The sequence below is a fragment of the Acomys russatus genome, chromosome 5, assembly GCF_903995435.1.
Source record: "Acomys russatus chromosome 5, mAcoRus1.1, whole genome shotgun sequence".
Taxonomy (NCBI): Eukaryota; Metazoa; Chordata; class Mammalia; order Rodentia; family Muridae; genus Acomys; species Acomys russatus.
In genome coordinates, this window is record NC_067141.1 from 59,905,471 (window position 1) to 59,923,816 (window position 18,346).

The 18,346-nt window shown below is 45.1% G+C and overlaps 1 protein-coding gene across 1 annotated transcript; it reads right to left on the bottom strand.

The window, feature by feature from the left end:
* Window positions 1-857: 857 nt before the first annotated feature.
* Opalin (oligodendrocytic myelin paranodal and inner loop protein) lies at window positions 858-11,695 on the bottom strand. The gene is made up of 5 exons (XM_051146956.1): window positions 11,690-11,695; window positions 10,973-11,008; window positions 8,938-9,057; window positions 6,667-6,723; window positions 858-1,122 (listed from the first exon to the last, which is right to left on the bottom strand). The coding sequence occupies exons 1-5, from the start codon at window positions 11,693-11,695 to the stop codon at window positions 946-948; spliced, it is 396 nt and encodes a 131-aa protein (XP_051002913.1). The 3' UTR covers window positions 858-945.
* Window positions 11,696-18,346: the final 6,651 nt, after the last annotated feature.

The following is an 18,346-nucleotide window of genomic DNA, read 5'->3' on the forward strand; positions in this document are numbered from 1 at the left end:
GCCTCTGTACTTGGATTTTGGAACTTGGTTGACACATAAGGACAAATGCTGCCCAGAGCTGAAGTGAGTAGACTGCTAGTGACAAGGAGAGTTATCTTAAATGCCAACAATCCAGATTGCAGGCCACGGAGAAAGTTTAGAATCAAGATTTCCTTGCTGTCTATGTGGCTATGTGACTAACAGTGCTGCAGAGCACTTGCTTGGCTTGATCAGACAAGCAGCGTGAGAGGATGTGGGAAGACCGGGGTTAAGTGTGGGCATCGATAGTCCTAATGTCCACTAACTGGAAGCCACTCCCTTTTATTTCTTTTGTAATTTTTCCAATGGCCAAATGACACACAGAATAGTCTCCCCTCTTTTATAAAATCCAAAACAGGTAGGCTTGGGGAGGGCAGGAGCCTTCATCAGAATTCTCACAGCGGCTTCCCTGTGTCAGGGCACGTGTGGGCCTTAGCCTGAGATATTCAGAAGGAAGAAATGGCTTCTTTCACACGTCTTCTGTAAGTTTCACTCACATCCTAACTCGTGCCGAGCTGGCCTTGGCCAACACACCCAGAAAAGCCAACTCCCAGAGCTCCCCCCCCCCAAGGTAAAAGCTGGAGCAGGTAGAGGAGAAGGCAGGACACTCAGCAGTCAAGCCTATTTCCCAAAAGCTAACTTCTCTGGATTCAGAAACAGGACATAAGGGGCTCATCTGGTATGCCCAGCAACTCACCTGGGTTGTAGCGCTGATTAAACCTCAAGGCATGAGGTTGAAGGACCCTATTGCAGCCACTGCCTAAAGAGGCAAAACAAGCAGGTGTGTCCCGGATCTATAAACGAAATTCGTGTGGAACGAACGGGAGGCAGCGGGGTCCTCGCCTCTCCAAGCACGGAGCCCAAGCACAGACTCCCGAGGTTTTCAGCCCTATTCTAGCTCTGGGTCTGCTTCCTGAGGAGGTCACATCATTCTAAGCTCAGTCTGGGCACGAGCCACCACAGTCCCCTTCTCCTCTCTATTTCTTCGGGAGGACGGTATGTGTCTGGCAGTGGCTCCTCAGTTCCAGAGACAGTCTTCACATATATGTGGCCTTCTTGGGCACCTCGTGGGTTCATTTCATGTGTCGGTGACCCCCTAGGATTCTTGAGAACACAAACAGAGTGTTTAAATAATATAGCAGAGACTTCAGCTTCTGGCCAGGATAGACTCAAACAACCAAATTGACCCTTGCAACGAAACAGCAAAAACTCAGACCAACCATTTGAAACAATGGTTGGCAAGATAGTGGGAATTGGGAGCGTGAAGACACTGATCCGTGAGGGGCAGGAAGTGAGTGATGTCTACAGGTGCCTAAGCTTGTTGCCTTCAAGGGTTTTTCATGCCACACGACTCTCTCTGGTTAATTATTGTTGGCGGGGTGTCTCCATCCTTTAACTTTTTTTGTTGTTGTTGTTGGTTTTTGTTTGTTTGTTTGTTTTTCTTTTCTTTTCTTTTTTTTTTTTACCTTTAACTTTTAATCTATTCAAGCCTTTATATTCATGAAATGATGTTCTGTAGATTTTTTATAAAGTCAGGTACTGCTTTTCAGCCAAGCTGACTGACTCTGCCTTGTAATTGAAGCGATTGAGGCCAATTATATCTAATATGATCACTGATATGGTTGGGTTCAAACCTACTGTAGAGACCACACCAACACCATTTTGTGTTCAGGCCCTGAGAACTTGATCCCCACCCCTGGAGTTTCCAGGGAGAGCCACAAACATACAGCTAGTACCCATTCCTAGGAGCTTGGACCTGAGGCCAACCAATCAGAGCTACAGGTCACAGTGACCAGAAGAAAGAAAATATTCCCTCCTGCAGTCTGGCCCTGGTCCCTTTGCTTAGTGCTAGTCCCCCAGCCAATCAGCTTAAAGGGCAACTTTCCTGTATCCATCTAACCTATCATGTAACAACAAGGCTTGGAAGCCCCTCCCCACCCCCATCCCCACCACCCCCATGCCTGCAGATTTTTCCTTTAAAATCCTTGTTCCCCTAGCACTAGGGGCCACCATCTTCCTTCCTCATGAAGGGGCTGACGTCCAGGCTCTGAGCTTGAAATAAACAAGACCCTGTGTGATTTGCATCCAACTGATTCATGGTGGTCTTTGGGGGTTTCTCAACTTGGGCATTACACTATTCCTTTGCATTTCTTTTTCATTTGTCCTATGCATTCATTACTTGTTAGTTGTTGGAGATTAGTCTGATGTATTCTGATGCTAAGTGTTAGCTCGAAATATCTTATTATTGCCCTGAGCCTTGTCTCCCTGATTGGCTGAATAAATACACCTGGGCAAGGCAGAAGGAAGGGGCGGAGTGAAGGTTCCTTAGGCTTTGGGAGAGAGGATCTTGGGAGAAGAAGAGATGAGATGGAGGAAGAAAGAGGAGGAGAATGGGCATAGGGTAGGATTAGAGCCACGTGGGCCCAGGGGAGGAATTCTGAAGTTCCTCATGGGAAGAGATGGAGAATGTTACCAAGTGTTTTGGGATTGTGGGTGGGAGGTTGCCCAAATAGAAATGATTAGAACAGATGGAATGGGATGGAGACTGGGAGTTATCGGAGGATGGCTTAGGAGGTAACATCTGCCTTGCCCTGGGTAAAGGCTCATTCTAAAATACAACAGGCATCTGTGTTCTCATTGATTGATTGAGGGTTAGAAAATACCACTGTAAAAATGATTAACCTAAAATAAACACTTATTAGGTCGTGCTTCTAAATTAACCACAATTAGTCTTCTCATGCTTTATTCCCTACAAACTTTTGAACCTTACTAAGTGCTGGAGGCCAAGTACGTGGAACAGCAAAACAGCTCTAGATCTCATGGAACGCGGCCCACCAGTTAGCACACCCACGATGGGCATGTCTCGGCAAGGCATATCCTGGGGAACTACGTGTCCTGAGGACTTCATGCTGTTGTGGAGATAGCTCTACTTGTTACCCTTGCTGTCCTCACAGTCCTCCTAATACATGAATTGTGTGAGTGCTATAAAGGGGGCTCCCAGCCCCTCACTGGGCAGTATCTTTGGCATAAGCAATAGCAATGCTTGATCTCTTTCAGGCTTTGCTGCTGGAGCAGATTAATGATTCAACTACCACCCTTGAAAAGATGTAGATTACTAACAATGACCCTTAGAAAGAGTTTGGAAAAACAGATTGTTCAGCAAGGTTAGATAAAGATGATTTTGCTACTAGCTCTGATGCAGAAAATCTTACAGAACAATTTGAAGTTAAGAAAAAGTACACTCTTGGACAAATGGATTGAACTAGAAATGATCATAATGAGTGAATTAACCCAGAAGCAGAAAGTCAAATGGTATATACTTACTTATATCTGGACACTAGCCCAAGGGGCATGGCCTATGATCCTATGAAAGTCTTCACTTACCAGGAAAGTGAGACAGAAGGAAAGACTTACTATTGGGACTCTAGGTGAGATAAGTATGGGAGAATGGGGAAATAGAAGGATCCAGAGAGTCCTAGAAACCTACAAGAAGAACATTATGATGGGCAGATCTGGGCCCAGGGGTCCTGCTCAAACTACACCAGCCAAGGACAAAACATGCAGTAAACTTCAAACTCCTACCCAGGTCTAGCCAATAGACAGGATGTTCTTCATAGTTGAATGGAGAGTGGGCATTGATTTTCACATGAACCCTGGTGCCCAATATTTGACCACGTCCCCTGGATGGGGAGGCCTGGTGGCCCTCAGAGGAAGGATAGAAGGCTACCAAGAAGAGACTTGATATCCTATGAGCATACACAGGGGGAGGAGGTCCCCCTCAGTCACAGTCATAAGAGAGGGGAGTAAGGGGAAAGTGGGAGGGAGGGAGGAATGGGAGGATACAAGGGATGGGATAACAATTGAGATGTAATATGAATAAATTAATAAAACATATATTTTTTAAAAAGAAAAAGAAAAGGTACACTCTTAATAGTAAAGCTAAGGACTTTTTGAGGTTGGTGAGCAAAGACAATACTCCAATTAGCACTAGCTGACATAACTCTCTCACTGAAGCTGGATTTCATGATGACTAATTTTTTTATATTTATTTTTGCCCTCAGCTTCCTGATATGATTTAATAAAAATACTAATAAGTAGATGAGCATAGGATTTAAAGTAGAAATGGCTAATTTTTATATAGAATTTTAGATTTGAGATTCCTTTAAGATCTTTATAAGATTACTTTTAAAAATAATTAATTCTTTCTTTGTAACCTCAAATTGCAACCTGCCAGTAAAGAAAAGCTGGCTGAGAAACTACTTTGCTTTCTTATATTCTGTTAATATGTAACAAGTTGCTTAGGTACAAATGTATATGGATTCTTGGAAGTAACTTGTTTTTATGGTTTTTTTTCCTCACACATAATATGTAAAACATTTGATCATGTGGAGGTATTGGGGAACATAATTTTCTTTATGTATATTCATTGTAATCATTTATTTATAGAGAAATAGAATGTAAACACATTTTGATTTTTGTACTGCTTGAAAGATCTTCCTGGCATATATAAACTGTGAGAGAAATAATAAGGTTGTTGGGAGTCACTCTTAGGACTTTGTTCCCTCCACCAAATGTATATATGTGTGTATGTATATATATACACATATATGTGTGTGTGTATACACACACACACACACACACACACACACACACATATATATACATATGTACAATAGCTGGTTGGGTTGGAACTTGCTCTGCAGAGTTTGTTCTATCCATCAAGATATGTATGTATGTCTGTGTGTGTATGTATGTATGCATGTATGTGTGTATGTATGTATGTATGCATGTATGTATGTATGTATGTGAATGTGTAAAGAGAAGCTTGAAAGAAGAAGCTTGTTGGAACCTACCTGCTGGAGTCTGTCTTACTTCATCATGAAGTATAGTGTGTCTGTGTGTGGTTCCTTTCTCTGCTTCTTTCCCTTTCTTTTTTAGACACTAACCCCCTCTAGGAGCCATCAGCTCTAGCCCCAGCTTGCCATCATCAGTGGAAGCCATTGCTGGTGAAAATCAGTTCCAGCCTGGAAGGTTGCCCTCAGAAAAAGTCTGCAGGGTCACCGGCCAGCCGTAGGCTCTACTCCCTGCCTCAGTTTCCCCAGTTTATATTGAAGCTGGACTGCAATATTCTGGTGCCCAAACAGCAGGTCCCCTATAACTACTAAGTTTATTGAAAAGTATTTTGGTATATATGTCACAAATATATTTATTTTAATTTTTAAAAAATGTTATCCATGTGAACATTTTGCCTAAATGAGCATGCCTAGTATCCAAGGAGGGCAGGGCAGTACAGATACGCTAGAATTAGAGTTGTAAACCATTGTGCACTGCCACACGGGCACTGGGAACTGAACCCAGGTCTTCTGAAAAAAGCAGTAAGTACTTCTAACTGCTGAGCCATCTCTCTAGCTCCACAACTACACTGATTATAGAGATACTGACTGTACCAGGGATGTGTGGGGCTAACATCTTTACGGGTTTGGGTCTTCCTATGCAGGACCACAGTATCTAACCATCACAACTTAGCTACTGTTGAATGCCTTTTACTCTGGTTTATTATTTCCATGATAGGATTAGACATTTTATCAGGTTTGTTGTTTAGCATTGTATGCATCTTATTACCACTGTAAAATAGGGCGTTATAATATTCCCCTTTCTAACGCATAGCTATTGATATTAAGCCATACACATTGTTTTTTAATTTTTTTCAGTGCTGGAAATCAAACCGAGGCCTTTGCTCATGTGCAGTGAGTGCTCTACCTCAAAGCTAAATCCTGTGTATTGTTTTTATATGCAATAAAATTATTGAACTATTTTTATAAGCCAAATAATTTATCTGTAGATTATTGAGTTTTTCTATGTTGACAGCCATATATGATCTGAAAATTATGATAATTTTACTTATTTCTTCTCAATGTTATGTTTGCCTTTTCTTATCCCATTCTGTAGGTTAGGACCTACAGTCCAGTGATGAATACAAGTGATGAGCACTCTTGATTTATTTCTGATCTTAGAGACATATTCCCTTAGGTATCATTTTTCAAGTTAAGTTCCTAATTCTAGCTTACCTTGGAAATCTATATCAAGGGCTGGGGAGAAATGGAGCTGAGTTTGAATCCCCAGAAGCCACATAAAAACCAGACATAGTGCAAGCCTCTGTAACCCCAACACTTTTACATGGATATGGGAGGCCGAGACAAAAGACTCCTTCAAAGCTTGTGGGCCAGCATCCACCACAGAGGAAAACAGCAAAGAGACTAAGGTGGCCATATATCTGTTTCTTTAGCTAAATCATATTGAGTTGATTTCTTTTTTTTTTTTTTTTCTTTTCTTTTTTTTTTTTTTTTTTTTTTTTGTCGCTGCTGTGTTAATTTTCAGTACTGGGCACAGAACCCGATGGCTTCTGTGTGCTAGGTCAGCACTTTACCATTAAGCTACAATCCAGCCCCTGATTTTCTAATGTTAAATCGACTTTCAGATCCTGTCTGGTCAGTAAAGACACACCGATCACCTCGTTTGTGCTTTCACTATATTTGGTTGCCTCACTTCCACAGGCTCTCACATGGCACCTGTGTGCAAGCGAGGTTTAAAAACCCTCATCTTGCTACACTTTCAGTCACATGTGGGGATATAGTCAAAAGTTCTTACCTCGGAGATTTTGGGATTGTCATAGAGTTCTGAAATTTCACATGGCGTCTCACTTTCCTAAAATGGTTATAAACAAACATGCAGATATTAGAGAGCGGTCATAGCTGTAACCACTCAAATCGTTGTGTTTTAAACCACAGGGCACATCAGAATCACCAGAACCCTTTAAAAGCAAACAAACACGCAGATAAGAGCCTACCATGAGCAAATTGAACAGAGACTCAAGAAACATCACTACTCAAAAACGGTCCAGGGCTGTAGTTGTGAAGACGGTGAGCAGGAGTGGACAAGAAACAAGACTGGCTGTGAGCCGATACTTGCGTTCTCCATACTATCCTTTGCACATTAACGTGTGTTTTAAGTTACAGTAATCCCCCTGTGTGCTCACAATGGTTTCAGTTACCAGTAGCCAGCGGGAATCTTAGGATGCTAATGGAAATTCCAGAAGCCGAAAGTTTTAAACTGCCGTTGTGAAAGCATGACAAAACCCTGAGCCACCCACCCTACTTCATCCCTTGCCCAGTGTATCCACGCTATGGTTCGCTGCCTGCCCTGTGATAGTTGACAGAGAGGTCAAGAGACTTCACTCACATTGATTGTTCCGTTTTAAGCCATCCCATTTTATTATTAATTGGGGATGTTAACCCACCAGTGTGACTAACTTATTGCTAATGTAGAAGTGGGTGTATAGAACGTACAGGGTTAAGCAAGGTTCACAGTAGCAAGTGACCGCTAGGTGATCCTTTGTGAACGGTGTGCATGGAGACAATACACATAATAGAAATATGAACTGGGTCGGGGGTGCAGCTCAGTGAGCAGAGTACTTGCCTAGTACTTGGGAAATCCTGCACTTGATTCCCCACTGCCACAAACAATCAAACCAACCCCCTCCCCAAATGTTTTTAGAACAATGACTTCCATCTGAAATTCTTCTTTGATTGATTGATTTATTTATTCATTCATTCATTACTTTTGTTCTACGTATTTGAGTGTCTGCCTGCATGTATGTATATGTACCACATACATGTGGAGGCCAAAAAAAAAAGGTGTTGGATCCCTTAGGACTGAAGTTACAGGTGGTTGTGAGTCACCATATGGGTGCTGAAAACAGAACCCCAGTTCCCCTGCATGATGGACTAGTGTTCTTAACCACTGAGTCATCTCTCTGGCTCCAGAAATTTCTGATTTAATTGACTTGCTGGTTGACATATGTTAGCCTTCTAGGTCATTTTAAAGAGCACCGAAAGTTAGGAAACTACTGCCTAATTAAAGAATGCCACCATTGCCCACAGTATGTCTCGACCTGCATCCAGTTTATAACTTGTCAGTACATCCATATCTATGTGTAACGATACTTGTCGCCCATTGTCTCAGGCCATCCTTACAACTGCTCCCACCTCTTCAGATAGGAAGTGCTTGTGTTTGTGCGCTAGGGTTCGTTATTGTTGTTTGTGGTGCTGGGCTTGGATCCCATGCCCTCGTGCATTCTCGGCAAGCACTGTATGACAAGTTACTCCCCATCCTGAGAGGGTGGTTTTATGACACCTGCTACAGAGCTGAACTAACCAAGGCATAAGAAATGCTGAGTCACATGTTCCTATAAGATATGCTGAGTCACATGTTCCTGTTCACATAAACCATATGGTTCAGAGCCAGGATTCGAACCCAGGCTTTCTATCTCCCCGTGTTAATACCTGCCAGTATAAAGCCAACTATGATTGTTCATAAGTACAGAGAGAAATTAGAACCCAGAGGCTATTGGACACAGGCTTATCATACTGTGAAACCTTGCTGGGTGGGATGTCAGGGGTCCGGACGCACTCACTTGTAAGTCATGCGCATTGAGGAATAGAAACAGGCAAGGTTATTTAGTCTTAACATAGTCCTTTTATAGACACTTCGTCACTCTTTTGTCTCTTGTCTTCCTTCCCATTCTTGTCATCTGATGATGAAACTTGTGCCCTTTCCCTCCCTCAGTGTGGGTAACACCCCCTGTATAGACATATGTTTGCATGGCATCAGTCATCCCCCTCCATTCCTATTTTTTGCCACCCCAAATGTCATCTTACTGCCAGAGGGACTAGAAAGTTATGTGCAAGCCAGCTCTGACTGAATCTAGCAACAATGGACAGTACAGGACAGAAACATTTGCTGCCTTGGCCTCAGAAACAACGCAGGCTCTGAGTTCTGATGTGCTTATTCCAGACAGAGACCAGTTCACTGAGATATCGATTCAGACTAAACGTTCACACCCAAAAAAGCAGCCATCACCTCAATGGGCTCCTCGATGCTTCTTCTTCGCTGAATCAAGGTAAACAGCAAGGCCACCAGCAGGGCTGTGGCCAGCAGGGATGGGATTCCGGCTGCCAGCCCAATCGAGGGACCACAGTCCTAGCACCGAGACATGAAACAGAGTCAGGGAAGCACAGATTCTTCAAGAACAGAGGATACAGTCAATGATTCAAAACAAACAAACAAAAAGATACACGTGCCTTGGATACACTGGGAAAATGAAATATTCCAAAAGACTGATGCCTTGCTCTCCTAGGATCTAGTTTATATTTAATCCATTTTAGAATGGTGTCCATCTACTAGAAAAAATGGGCGACTAGAAACAAACATGAACAGGAGTCCCAGGGAACAGAAGCACAAACTGCCCTTCAGAAGAAAATCCAAGGGACAGTTCAGAGCCACAATCAAATAGATGCTGTGTTGACCTTCTGGCTGAAAAAGTCGTGCTTTGCTTTGCTTTGCTTTGATTGTTTCTTCCTTTCTTTCTTATACTATGGACTGTGGTTAATGTAGAGACTCATGAGTCAAAGCGCAGAGAATAAATGTCTGTGGAATACTCAGCTGCAAATGGGATTTCTATATTTTGCCTTCCCCCCTCCCCAAGGCTCAAGGACTGTTTCAGGAGACAGGGGAGGAAAGGTAGAAGGGACCAGAATTCAAGGGGGATTTGTCCTCAAGACAGAAGCATCCCACCATGAACTCATAGCGCCTGGGGCTGTCTACACAAGATCAAGCTAGCCAGCGGTCTAGCAGAGCTTGAGGTGGGGCCCATGAGCCCCCACAACTAGCTGAGGAGATAGTAACAGGTAATGGCTTTCAGCAGGGGAGAGTCAGTTTTCTTTAGAGGTTTGGTCCCTGTTAGGTGAGCCACATTCCAGTGGGTGGCTCCAAAACTAATGGCAGCTCAAATTCAGTAGGTTACTAAAAAAATAAATAATAAATAAATAAAGCCGGGCAGTGATGGCACACGCCTTTAACCTCAGCACTCGGGAGGCAGAGGCAGGCAGATTGCTGTGAGTTTGAGGCCAACCTGGTCTACAAAGTGAGTGTAGGACAGCCAAGGCTACACAGAGAACCCCTGTCTGGAAAAAACAAAACAAAATGAAAATAACATGTATAAAGAGAAAACAAAAAGTTGGTGCTGTTAGTACATCCCATGCCGTCTGATATTATTTTGAAAACATTTCTATTAACTGCATTAACCAGTTTTTAAGTGTCCACTTTGATCTGATGGTAACAGTCATGCTTATAGCACCAGATTTTTTCTGGAAGTACTAAAGACAATGTGCAAATCCCTATAAACATGCAACAAGTATAACCCTGGGCTCCACGGTGTTGTGTGATCTTATGAAAGAGTAGAACTCCATGTCACAAATACACAGATTGAGGACTGTTTGCAGAACGGCATTTCACGCGCATGACTAATGCTCAGATCATTCCTAGAATGCTTCCCAGCTCTCATGTGTGACCACTATCCCGCAGTCTATGGCTGCAGATGGGTTTTGTCTGGTTTCTGACATACGGATGCAAACACAGGCAGCAGGTTCTTCTATTCCTGCCTGCTTTTCTCTGTGCTCTGCGGATTTGTCTGAACACATGTGTCTGTGTGTATTTGCTTATTTGTTTGTTGGTTTTATTTATGTATTGTGTACCTATGTGCACCCTATGCCCCCAGGAGCCTGTGGAGGTCAGAAGAATGCATAAAGGCCTCAGGAATTGGGTTGCAGGCAGTTGTAAGCTATCCTGTGAACGCTGGGAACTGAACTTGGGTCTTAGGTAAGCGTTCTTTACTGCTGAGCCATCTCTGCAGCCCCAGGGCCTGTGCTTTCACATGCTCTCTCTTGCTTTTGAGCAGGAGTGGTCATAGGAATAATTGTTGAGTCTAGTCCTAGGCTTGGTGACAGTTCACGAGTCAAACTTTGATACCCAAAACAAATGCAAGAGATGGGGGTGCACAGTACCCTCACACTAGGGATGACAGAACCAAGGCTTGGTCATTGAAGTAGACACTTACTGCGGCTTTGGCACTTGTGGCAATCGGTGAGGAAGTCTGTGTGAAAAGAGAATATGTGATATAGGAAAACAAAATCTGTAGAGCACACATCATGCAAAGCTGCCTGTCAATGGTGGAATCAAATCCCTGAAGGTCACTGCACTGGCTGGTTTTGTGTCAACTTTGACACAAGCTAGAGTCATCAGAAAGGAAGGAGCCTCAGTTGAGAAAATGCCTGCATAAGATCCAACTGGGAGGCATTTTCTCAATTAGTGATCAGTGCAGGAGGGCCCAGCTTGTGGTGGGTGGTGTGATCCCTGGGCTGGTGGCCCTGGGTTCTATAAGAAAGCAGGCTGAACAAGCCATGCAAAGCAAGCCAGGCAGCACCCTTCCATGGTCTCTGCATCAGGCCTGCCTCCAGGTTCCTGCCGTGTGTGAGTTCCTGTCCTGACTTCCTTCAGCGATAAACAGCAATGTGGAAGTGTAAGCCAGATAAACTCTTTTCCTCCCCAACTTGCTTTTTAGTTATGGGGTTTTGTTGCTGCAATAGAAACCCTAACTAAGACCGTCACCTTTCCCCTAAAATAGCAACTACAAACACAGCCTTGTGTGGCTGCTTCCCAAGTAAGAATTAGAATGAAATTAGGCTATGAGAAAACAAATTCCAAAAGTCAGGTGATGTCTTCACTGTCCACCTGGTGAGTCTGCTGTAGCACTCTCTACATCTCCCGTCCCTACCTTCATGCTGGGGCCAGCACATGCCAGCCCACTTGTCCTCACTAGAAGAAAATACAAATACTGCAGTAGGCTTCATATGGAAACTTCTTAAGGAAGCCACGCCTGATTTCAAACACACAACAACAGACAAGTGGCGCCTGTGGATTGTCCATGGGACTGAGGTGAGTCCACTCAAAACAGGACGTCACATCTTTCTGGTTCATGTCTCCACTTGAGGAAGCAGGGGTGCTCCCTGTCACTCCTGTCTGAGGCAGTTCAAGAGCATCTCTGGGAACAAAGCTTTGCACAAGCAAACGTGTGTCCTGTTAAATGCATGGCTCTCAGGGTCAGTGGGTAGAGGCACTTGCTGCAAATGCAAATGGCCTTACTTTAATCCCGGAACCAACATGGTGGAAGGAGAAAAGTGATGAGTCCCTCTGGTAAGTTGTCTTGACTTCCACAGACATGCCATGGCACAAGTACACTTAACACACACACACACACACACACACACACACCAAGGGGGGAATAATTGAAATGAAAACAAATAAACACTGCTCTCAGCACCCCTCAACACAGACTGTACTTTGTCATGATATTCAGGGCACGTGGGACAGGGTTCTGGAGTTCTGTATGTTCTACTCGGACCTTCGCTGACTTGCCTGGAGATAGGGGTCTGACTACTCTACTTACTGTATTCGATGGCAGTGTAAAGTTCAGTGAAAAACTCTGCAAAAGAGAGAAGGAAGCATTAAAATTCTCAGGAATGGTCAGCGACTTCCCGAACCTCGGCCTCCCACTGCATATTCAACCCAGAGATGAACTCCACCAGTGCTTCTCATCTCCTGCGGGGGGTGGGGGTGGGGGGCATGCCCATGGCAGGGGGCCTCCCTCCCCCCATCCCCCACCCCCACCCCCTCCAGCTCCCCAGCCAGGGATACACTGAGGAGCTCAAGGCATTGGAAATTGTCTTTTCCCAGAATGCCTTTCAAGGGGCCACCTGTGAACATTCGGAAGTACTTAGTAATGGTTTCAGCATGGAGCAGGTCAGCTCCCCCAAGCATCATGGTGTTAGCCCCTGACTATTAACCACCTACCTGGGAGATGAAGCTGCCAGTTGTTTGTTTCTTTTTGTTTTTGTTTTTATACCAAGTTTGAGATGAGGCTCTGCCCCTGGGCTGAACTGTCAGGGTAACATGGAGTTGAACTTATCCCTGCTCTCCCTGGGACTCACTCTGCACCTGACTGGCCCCTTCCCAGTTGTATATGATCAAAATGTAACCGTTCGACCCCACCGCATACCACATTTCCCACACATGCCTCTTCTTCTTTTAACATATTTTTTATTAATTTATTCATATTACATCTCAATTGTTAACCCATCCCTTGTATCTTCCTATTCCTCCCTCCGTCTCACTTCCCCCCTACTCCCCTCCCCTATGTCTGTGACTGAGGGGGAACTCCTCCCCCTGTATATGCTCTTAGAGTATGGAGTCTCTTCTTGGTAACTTGCTATCCTTCCTCTGAGTGCTACCAGGCCTCCCAATCCAGGGGACGTGGTCCGAAATGGGGCACCAGAGTTCGTGTGAAAGTCAGATCTCATTCTCCACTCAACGGTGGAGAATGTCCTGTCCATCAGCTAGTCTGGGTAGGGGTTCGAAGTTTACTGCCTATATTTTCCTTGGCTGGTGCCATAGTTTGAGCAGGACCCCAGGACCCAGATCCGCCCATCATAAAGTTCCACTTGTAGGTTTCCAGGACCCTCTGGATCCTTCTACTTCCCCATTCTCCTATGCTTCTCTCACCTAAAGTCTCAATAGGATGTCCTCCCCTCTGACCCACTTTCCTGGTAAGTAAAGTTTTTCATGGGACGTACCCCTTGGACTACTGTCTCGATATAAGTGAGTATATACCATTTAACTCTTTTTGCTTCTGGGTGAACATGCCTCTTCTTAGGGGCAGGTTCTGCCAAGGCCTCTGAGTGGCTCCTCTCTTCTCTCCATCCCTGTCCATCGTTCCAGGCTGGGCTGATTGGCAGGGATTTCCCTTGCTCTACCAAGTCCTTCCTTGGAGCTGGGACCCTGCTAGGGCTTAGCCCTCCGCCTTCCCTAGCCCTGTCCCCTCTTTCTACCTTCTGGACTTCATGAATCCTGAATCCAGACTCCTGGCTGAGGCCTCCTCTAGCCCGATCATCTGACACCCTGTTCTCCTGCCCCCTAGCTCTTGATCACCCCTGCAGCACCCCACAACTGGGCCTGTCACTCAATCAGCAACACATTTGCTGAGTGTTCACATTAAATGTTTTCCTACAAAAGGAATGCTGAGGTGTGGCGGGGGCCGGGGGGTGGGCAGCAGAGAGATGGCTCAGCAGGTAAAATCCCTTGCCACACAAGCCTGATGACCTGAGTTCCCATGCCTGGGACCCACACAAAGGTGGAAGGAGACAGAGCCAACACCAACTCCACAAAGTCATTTTCTTGCCCACACACAACTGACAAGGCACAAGCATAGCCCTTCCCTACTAATAAGTTTTGATAAAAAAAAAAAATAGAAATAATGAAAAAGAATGGAAACATATGAGGCCTGAAGTGCCTCAAAGTGCGAAAGATCTCATTGCGCAGGAGAGGAGAGAGGCCCAGAGACTCATGAGAAGTCATGGTATGAGCAAGTGAGCACAGTTCTAGCTGCTCTCTGAAAACATGGATCTTGTTCTGGTCCTGAGTCCAGATCACAGAGCCCCGCACATGCAATATACCCCTGCACCCCAAAAATCAATCAACCAACCAAAGAAACAAACAAAACCTCTCACCTGTGGGCTGGAAGTCACATGGGCTAAAGAATGTGAAATCCTTGCAGAATATCAAGTGTTTTAAGAAAGTACAACCTACACTTCCCCTGACTCCATCCTAAAGGTTAGCCCCTTTATTAAGATGGCCCCATCACAACAGTGACTTCCCACTGTCCTGCCACTTAGTAACAGGGAAGCCCCCATGGCCCGAACATGTGGATGAGTCACACAGCTTAGCTGTCATCAGAACTGAGTTCTCGGGTGACCCTCCCCGACCACACCACAGGGCTCTCCTGCAGAGCCTCAGTTCTGCAGGGGAATCAATAAACCTCCTCTTCTGGGCTGCTAGAGCCAGGGTGGCATCTGGGACTCTCAGGTCAGGGTCTCCCTGCCCAAGGGCTCCAACTGCTACCCCTCGTGTTGGCACTACCAGAGCCTACAGGTACCCCAAGGGCACTTGCTGATCACTATGGGGTTTGCAGCTGTCCAGACTTGTCTCATCAGTAGTGATGTCAGGAGGCCATAGACAAAGCTGCCTTTGGAAGAGATGGAAGAGGAGGGCTGTAAGCAACAAGCAGGCCTTTGCATGCGTTGTTTATCAACATTTGGATGACGAAGGGTTTGGCCAGTTTTAGAAAGACGTTCATATTTTGTAGAAACACAGTGCTGTGCTGTCATGGCAAGGAAAGGATGGCACGGTGCCCTCTAGAGACGCAGCTGGAGGGAGAGGGATGTGGTAGTGAGGCAACCCTGCGCTCTGGGCCACCTGATCTGGGTGTGGATATAGCCGTTGCCACTTTGAAGTTGTATGATCTTAGAGAAAACAAACTTTTTGGGACTCCGTATCCTCACAGGCCTTCTATCCTGCCGGGCTCAGATTTTCCATTCTGGAAATGGGGCACTGTTTATCCGGCCCACTCCCAGGAAAAGCCCAAGGGGCACACTGTCTGTGGCAGCTCCTCCCAACCTGCAAGTGCTCTGGGCTGATGGGACTCACATGATGCCATGTTCTTTAAGCACAGAGCTGGCACGGGGAGCCACTGGGCAGCTACTTGTCAGATGGAATTGTTAGCATCAAGCAGCCAGAGTGAAAGGAACTGACTTGTCAGTCAGTGTCACAGCTACAGAATGCTTCTAAAGGCCCATAGCCTCTTCCATGGCTGAGTATCCTTCAAGGGCTTGCTGCTTATGAAGGGAAAGAGGCAACAGGACAGTGACCGCAGTGGACACTGTTCTAATGACTTCCCATGAGGACAGCGCCATCATCCTTGCAGCCCAGTGAGGAAACCTACATCAAGGCCAGTTTCCTCCAGACGTCATGGTAAATATTGGGCAAGGTCTTAGGTCTTCTAACTCCTGGGGTTCCCCATCACTTCTCTTCAAATCCCATGTGAGATCCGTAATAGTAGTTTACAGCACACCTCCTTCAGTGTGATGCCCTCCAAGCCTCTCAGGCTTGTGGCAACCTTCGAATCTCCTCTGTAAAGGCTGGGTAATATTCAGCCAGGGATATTACATGCATATATATTTATACACACATACACAGAATATATATTTAATGTAAGCACTCCACCATCTCTTTAGTTACTCATTTACTGGCAGTCACCTGAGTTATTTGTAGGGAAGTTCACAAACTTTAGTGGCATTGAACCAGAAGTGCTATAGTACATAAACTTCTTCAGCCCACCCTGCAGCAACAACTTGATCTTGATTTGGTTGACTCTGAAATTGTTATATTAATGAAAGAGCTCATCTCTCATCTCAAGCCATCTGAGACAGTGCTGAAAAAAATATAATTTCCGGTAATGGGGCACTAAACGATCATAATTTGGTAAGAGTTTGGCTTCTATATTTTTTTTTTAACTTCGTGTTGTTTCACCTAGAATAAGTAGAAAAATTAATCAGGGCTTATAAACTAATGTTTATAACTAAAGCCACCCTAACTTTTAAATATATAATGTTTGTATATAATATACTTATTATAAGTCCTATACTATTATGTACTTTTATGCTACATATTATATACAAAGCCATTTTCATATAAATATATAGGATACTTTGAGTAGGCCTCTGCTACCCACGATCTCCCCCCTTTAACCACTTCCAGGCAATTTTACCTCTAATTTTAAATTTATATATATGTATATTAATATTACATAATATATTAATTATATATTTAATTATATATTTCAAGGATATATATATATATATATAATTTTATGCCTCTATAAACTCTAGGACTCACACACAGAAATAAAAAAGCCTCCTGATTTCCCTTCTGCTTTAACCAACCTCCCCGGCCGAGTGGTGGAGTGCTCTGGTTCGCACTGCTGAGAAAGCAGCCGGCAGAAGACTGAGCAAGGGAAGATGAGATTGCTGACGCAAAGTCAAGGCTTCCAGCAGGAAGTGAAAAGCATTGTGCGGAAGGCTTAACAAGAAAAGCTTTACATCAAGTAAAAAGCGAGAGCAGCACATTTGCAGTAAGAAATTTTTTTTAGTTAATATTTTGCATCTAGGAAAATAATTAAGAGCCAAGCTCCAGGACTTTGTAAGGGTAAAGTTAGATGTAGTGAACTGGGAGCATTGAGCCCTAAAGTCTTGGAATTGGCTTACAGTGAGAGAAAGGAAGGTTAGGCTGAGAAGACACGACCTCTCACTCACCATCTTTCACCGGCTTCCTTGCAAGCTTCCTCTCACTGGCACTGTGGGCCTGGTGTCTCCCATTTGTAGGACACCAGCTGGGAATGCTAGGGAGGCAGGGCTAGACGTAGTCCCAGGAAAGCCCTTGCCATGTATGGTCAGGGGAGTAGCCAGGCCCTCAGCTGATGAGCCTCTGTCCCCTGCACACGCATGTGCCTTGAGTCTTCATTCTCTTTGTCCTTATTGTCTGTCCTTTTCACTTTGCAATTAAGAAGCCACAAGCTGGCCTGAGAGCTTGGAGCTCTGGCAGCTGGCAGTTCATTAGAGCCAGTGGGTGACAGGGATAAAGAGATGGCACAGTAGCTGAGATCAGAGACCACTGCTGCAGAGGACCAGGGTTCAATTCCTAGCATTCCCTTTGGACAACTAACAACAGCCTATAACTACAGTTCGAGGGGCCCTATATGTTCTTCTGACCTCTGTGGTCAACAGAGACAGAGAGAGAGAGAGAGAGAGAGAGAGAGAGAGAGAGAGAGAGAGAGAGAGAGAGAGAGAGAGAGAGAAAGGAGGGAGGAGAAAGGGAGGGACGGGAAAGGGGGGAGGGGGAGGCAGAAAAAGAGAGAGGGAGTGTGTGTGTGTTCTTTTTAAAAAGGGGCAAGAAGACTGAGGTTAAGTGCTCTACACCCCCCCCCCCCGCCTCGGCAGACGGGCATCACACTAAACATGTTCCTATCCATGACATGGGCAGCATGCGTCACTATCAAGACAAGGTGTGCTGCATGATAGGCGCTGAGGCTCCTCTGTGGGAGGCAGGGTTTTGGCTGCCACAGTGAACAGCACAGCCAGGAGTCCATGGCCAGCCTGGTGGCATCTTTGACTTCCAGATCCCGTTCCTTGTACCTTGAATGCAAGTCTCCTGGAGCTGAGGCTTCTTTCAGTAGTTTATGATTTCTGTTGTGAGTTTTCCCAGTACAATAGTGAACTGTAGGGCTGTGGAGAAAGCTCAGTCAGGAGAGAGCCTGCCTAGCACTGAAGGGAGGGGAGAGGCAGAGAGAGGTGATCTCTATGTTTCCTAGAGCTCATTGGCCAGCTCACCTAGCTAAACTGATGAGATCCAGATTCAGTAAGAGACTCCTTCTCAAAACCTAAGGTGCAGAGAGACAGAAAAAAGCACCTCACATCAGCACTGACCCTTAGCTCCACACATGCATGCACACGCATGCACACACACACGCGTGCACCACATGTAC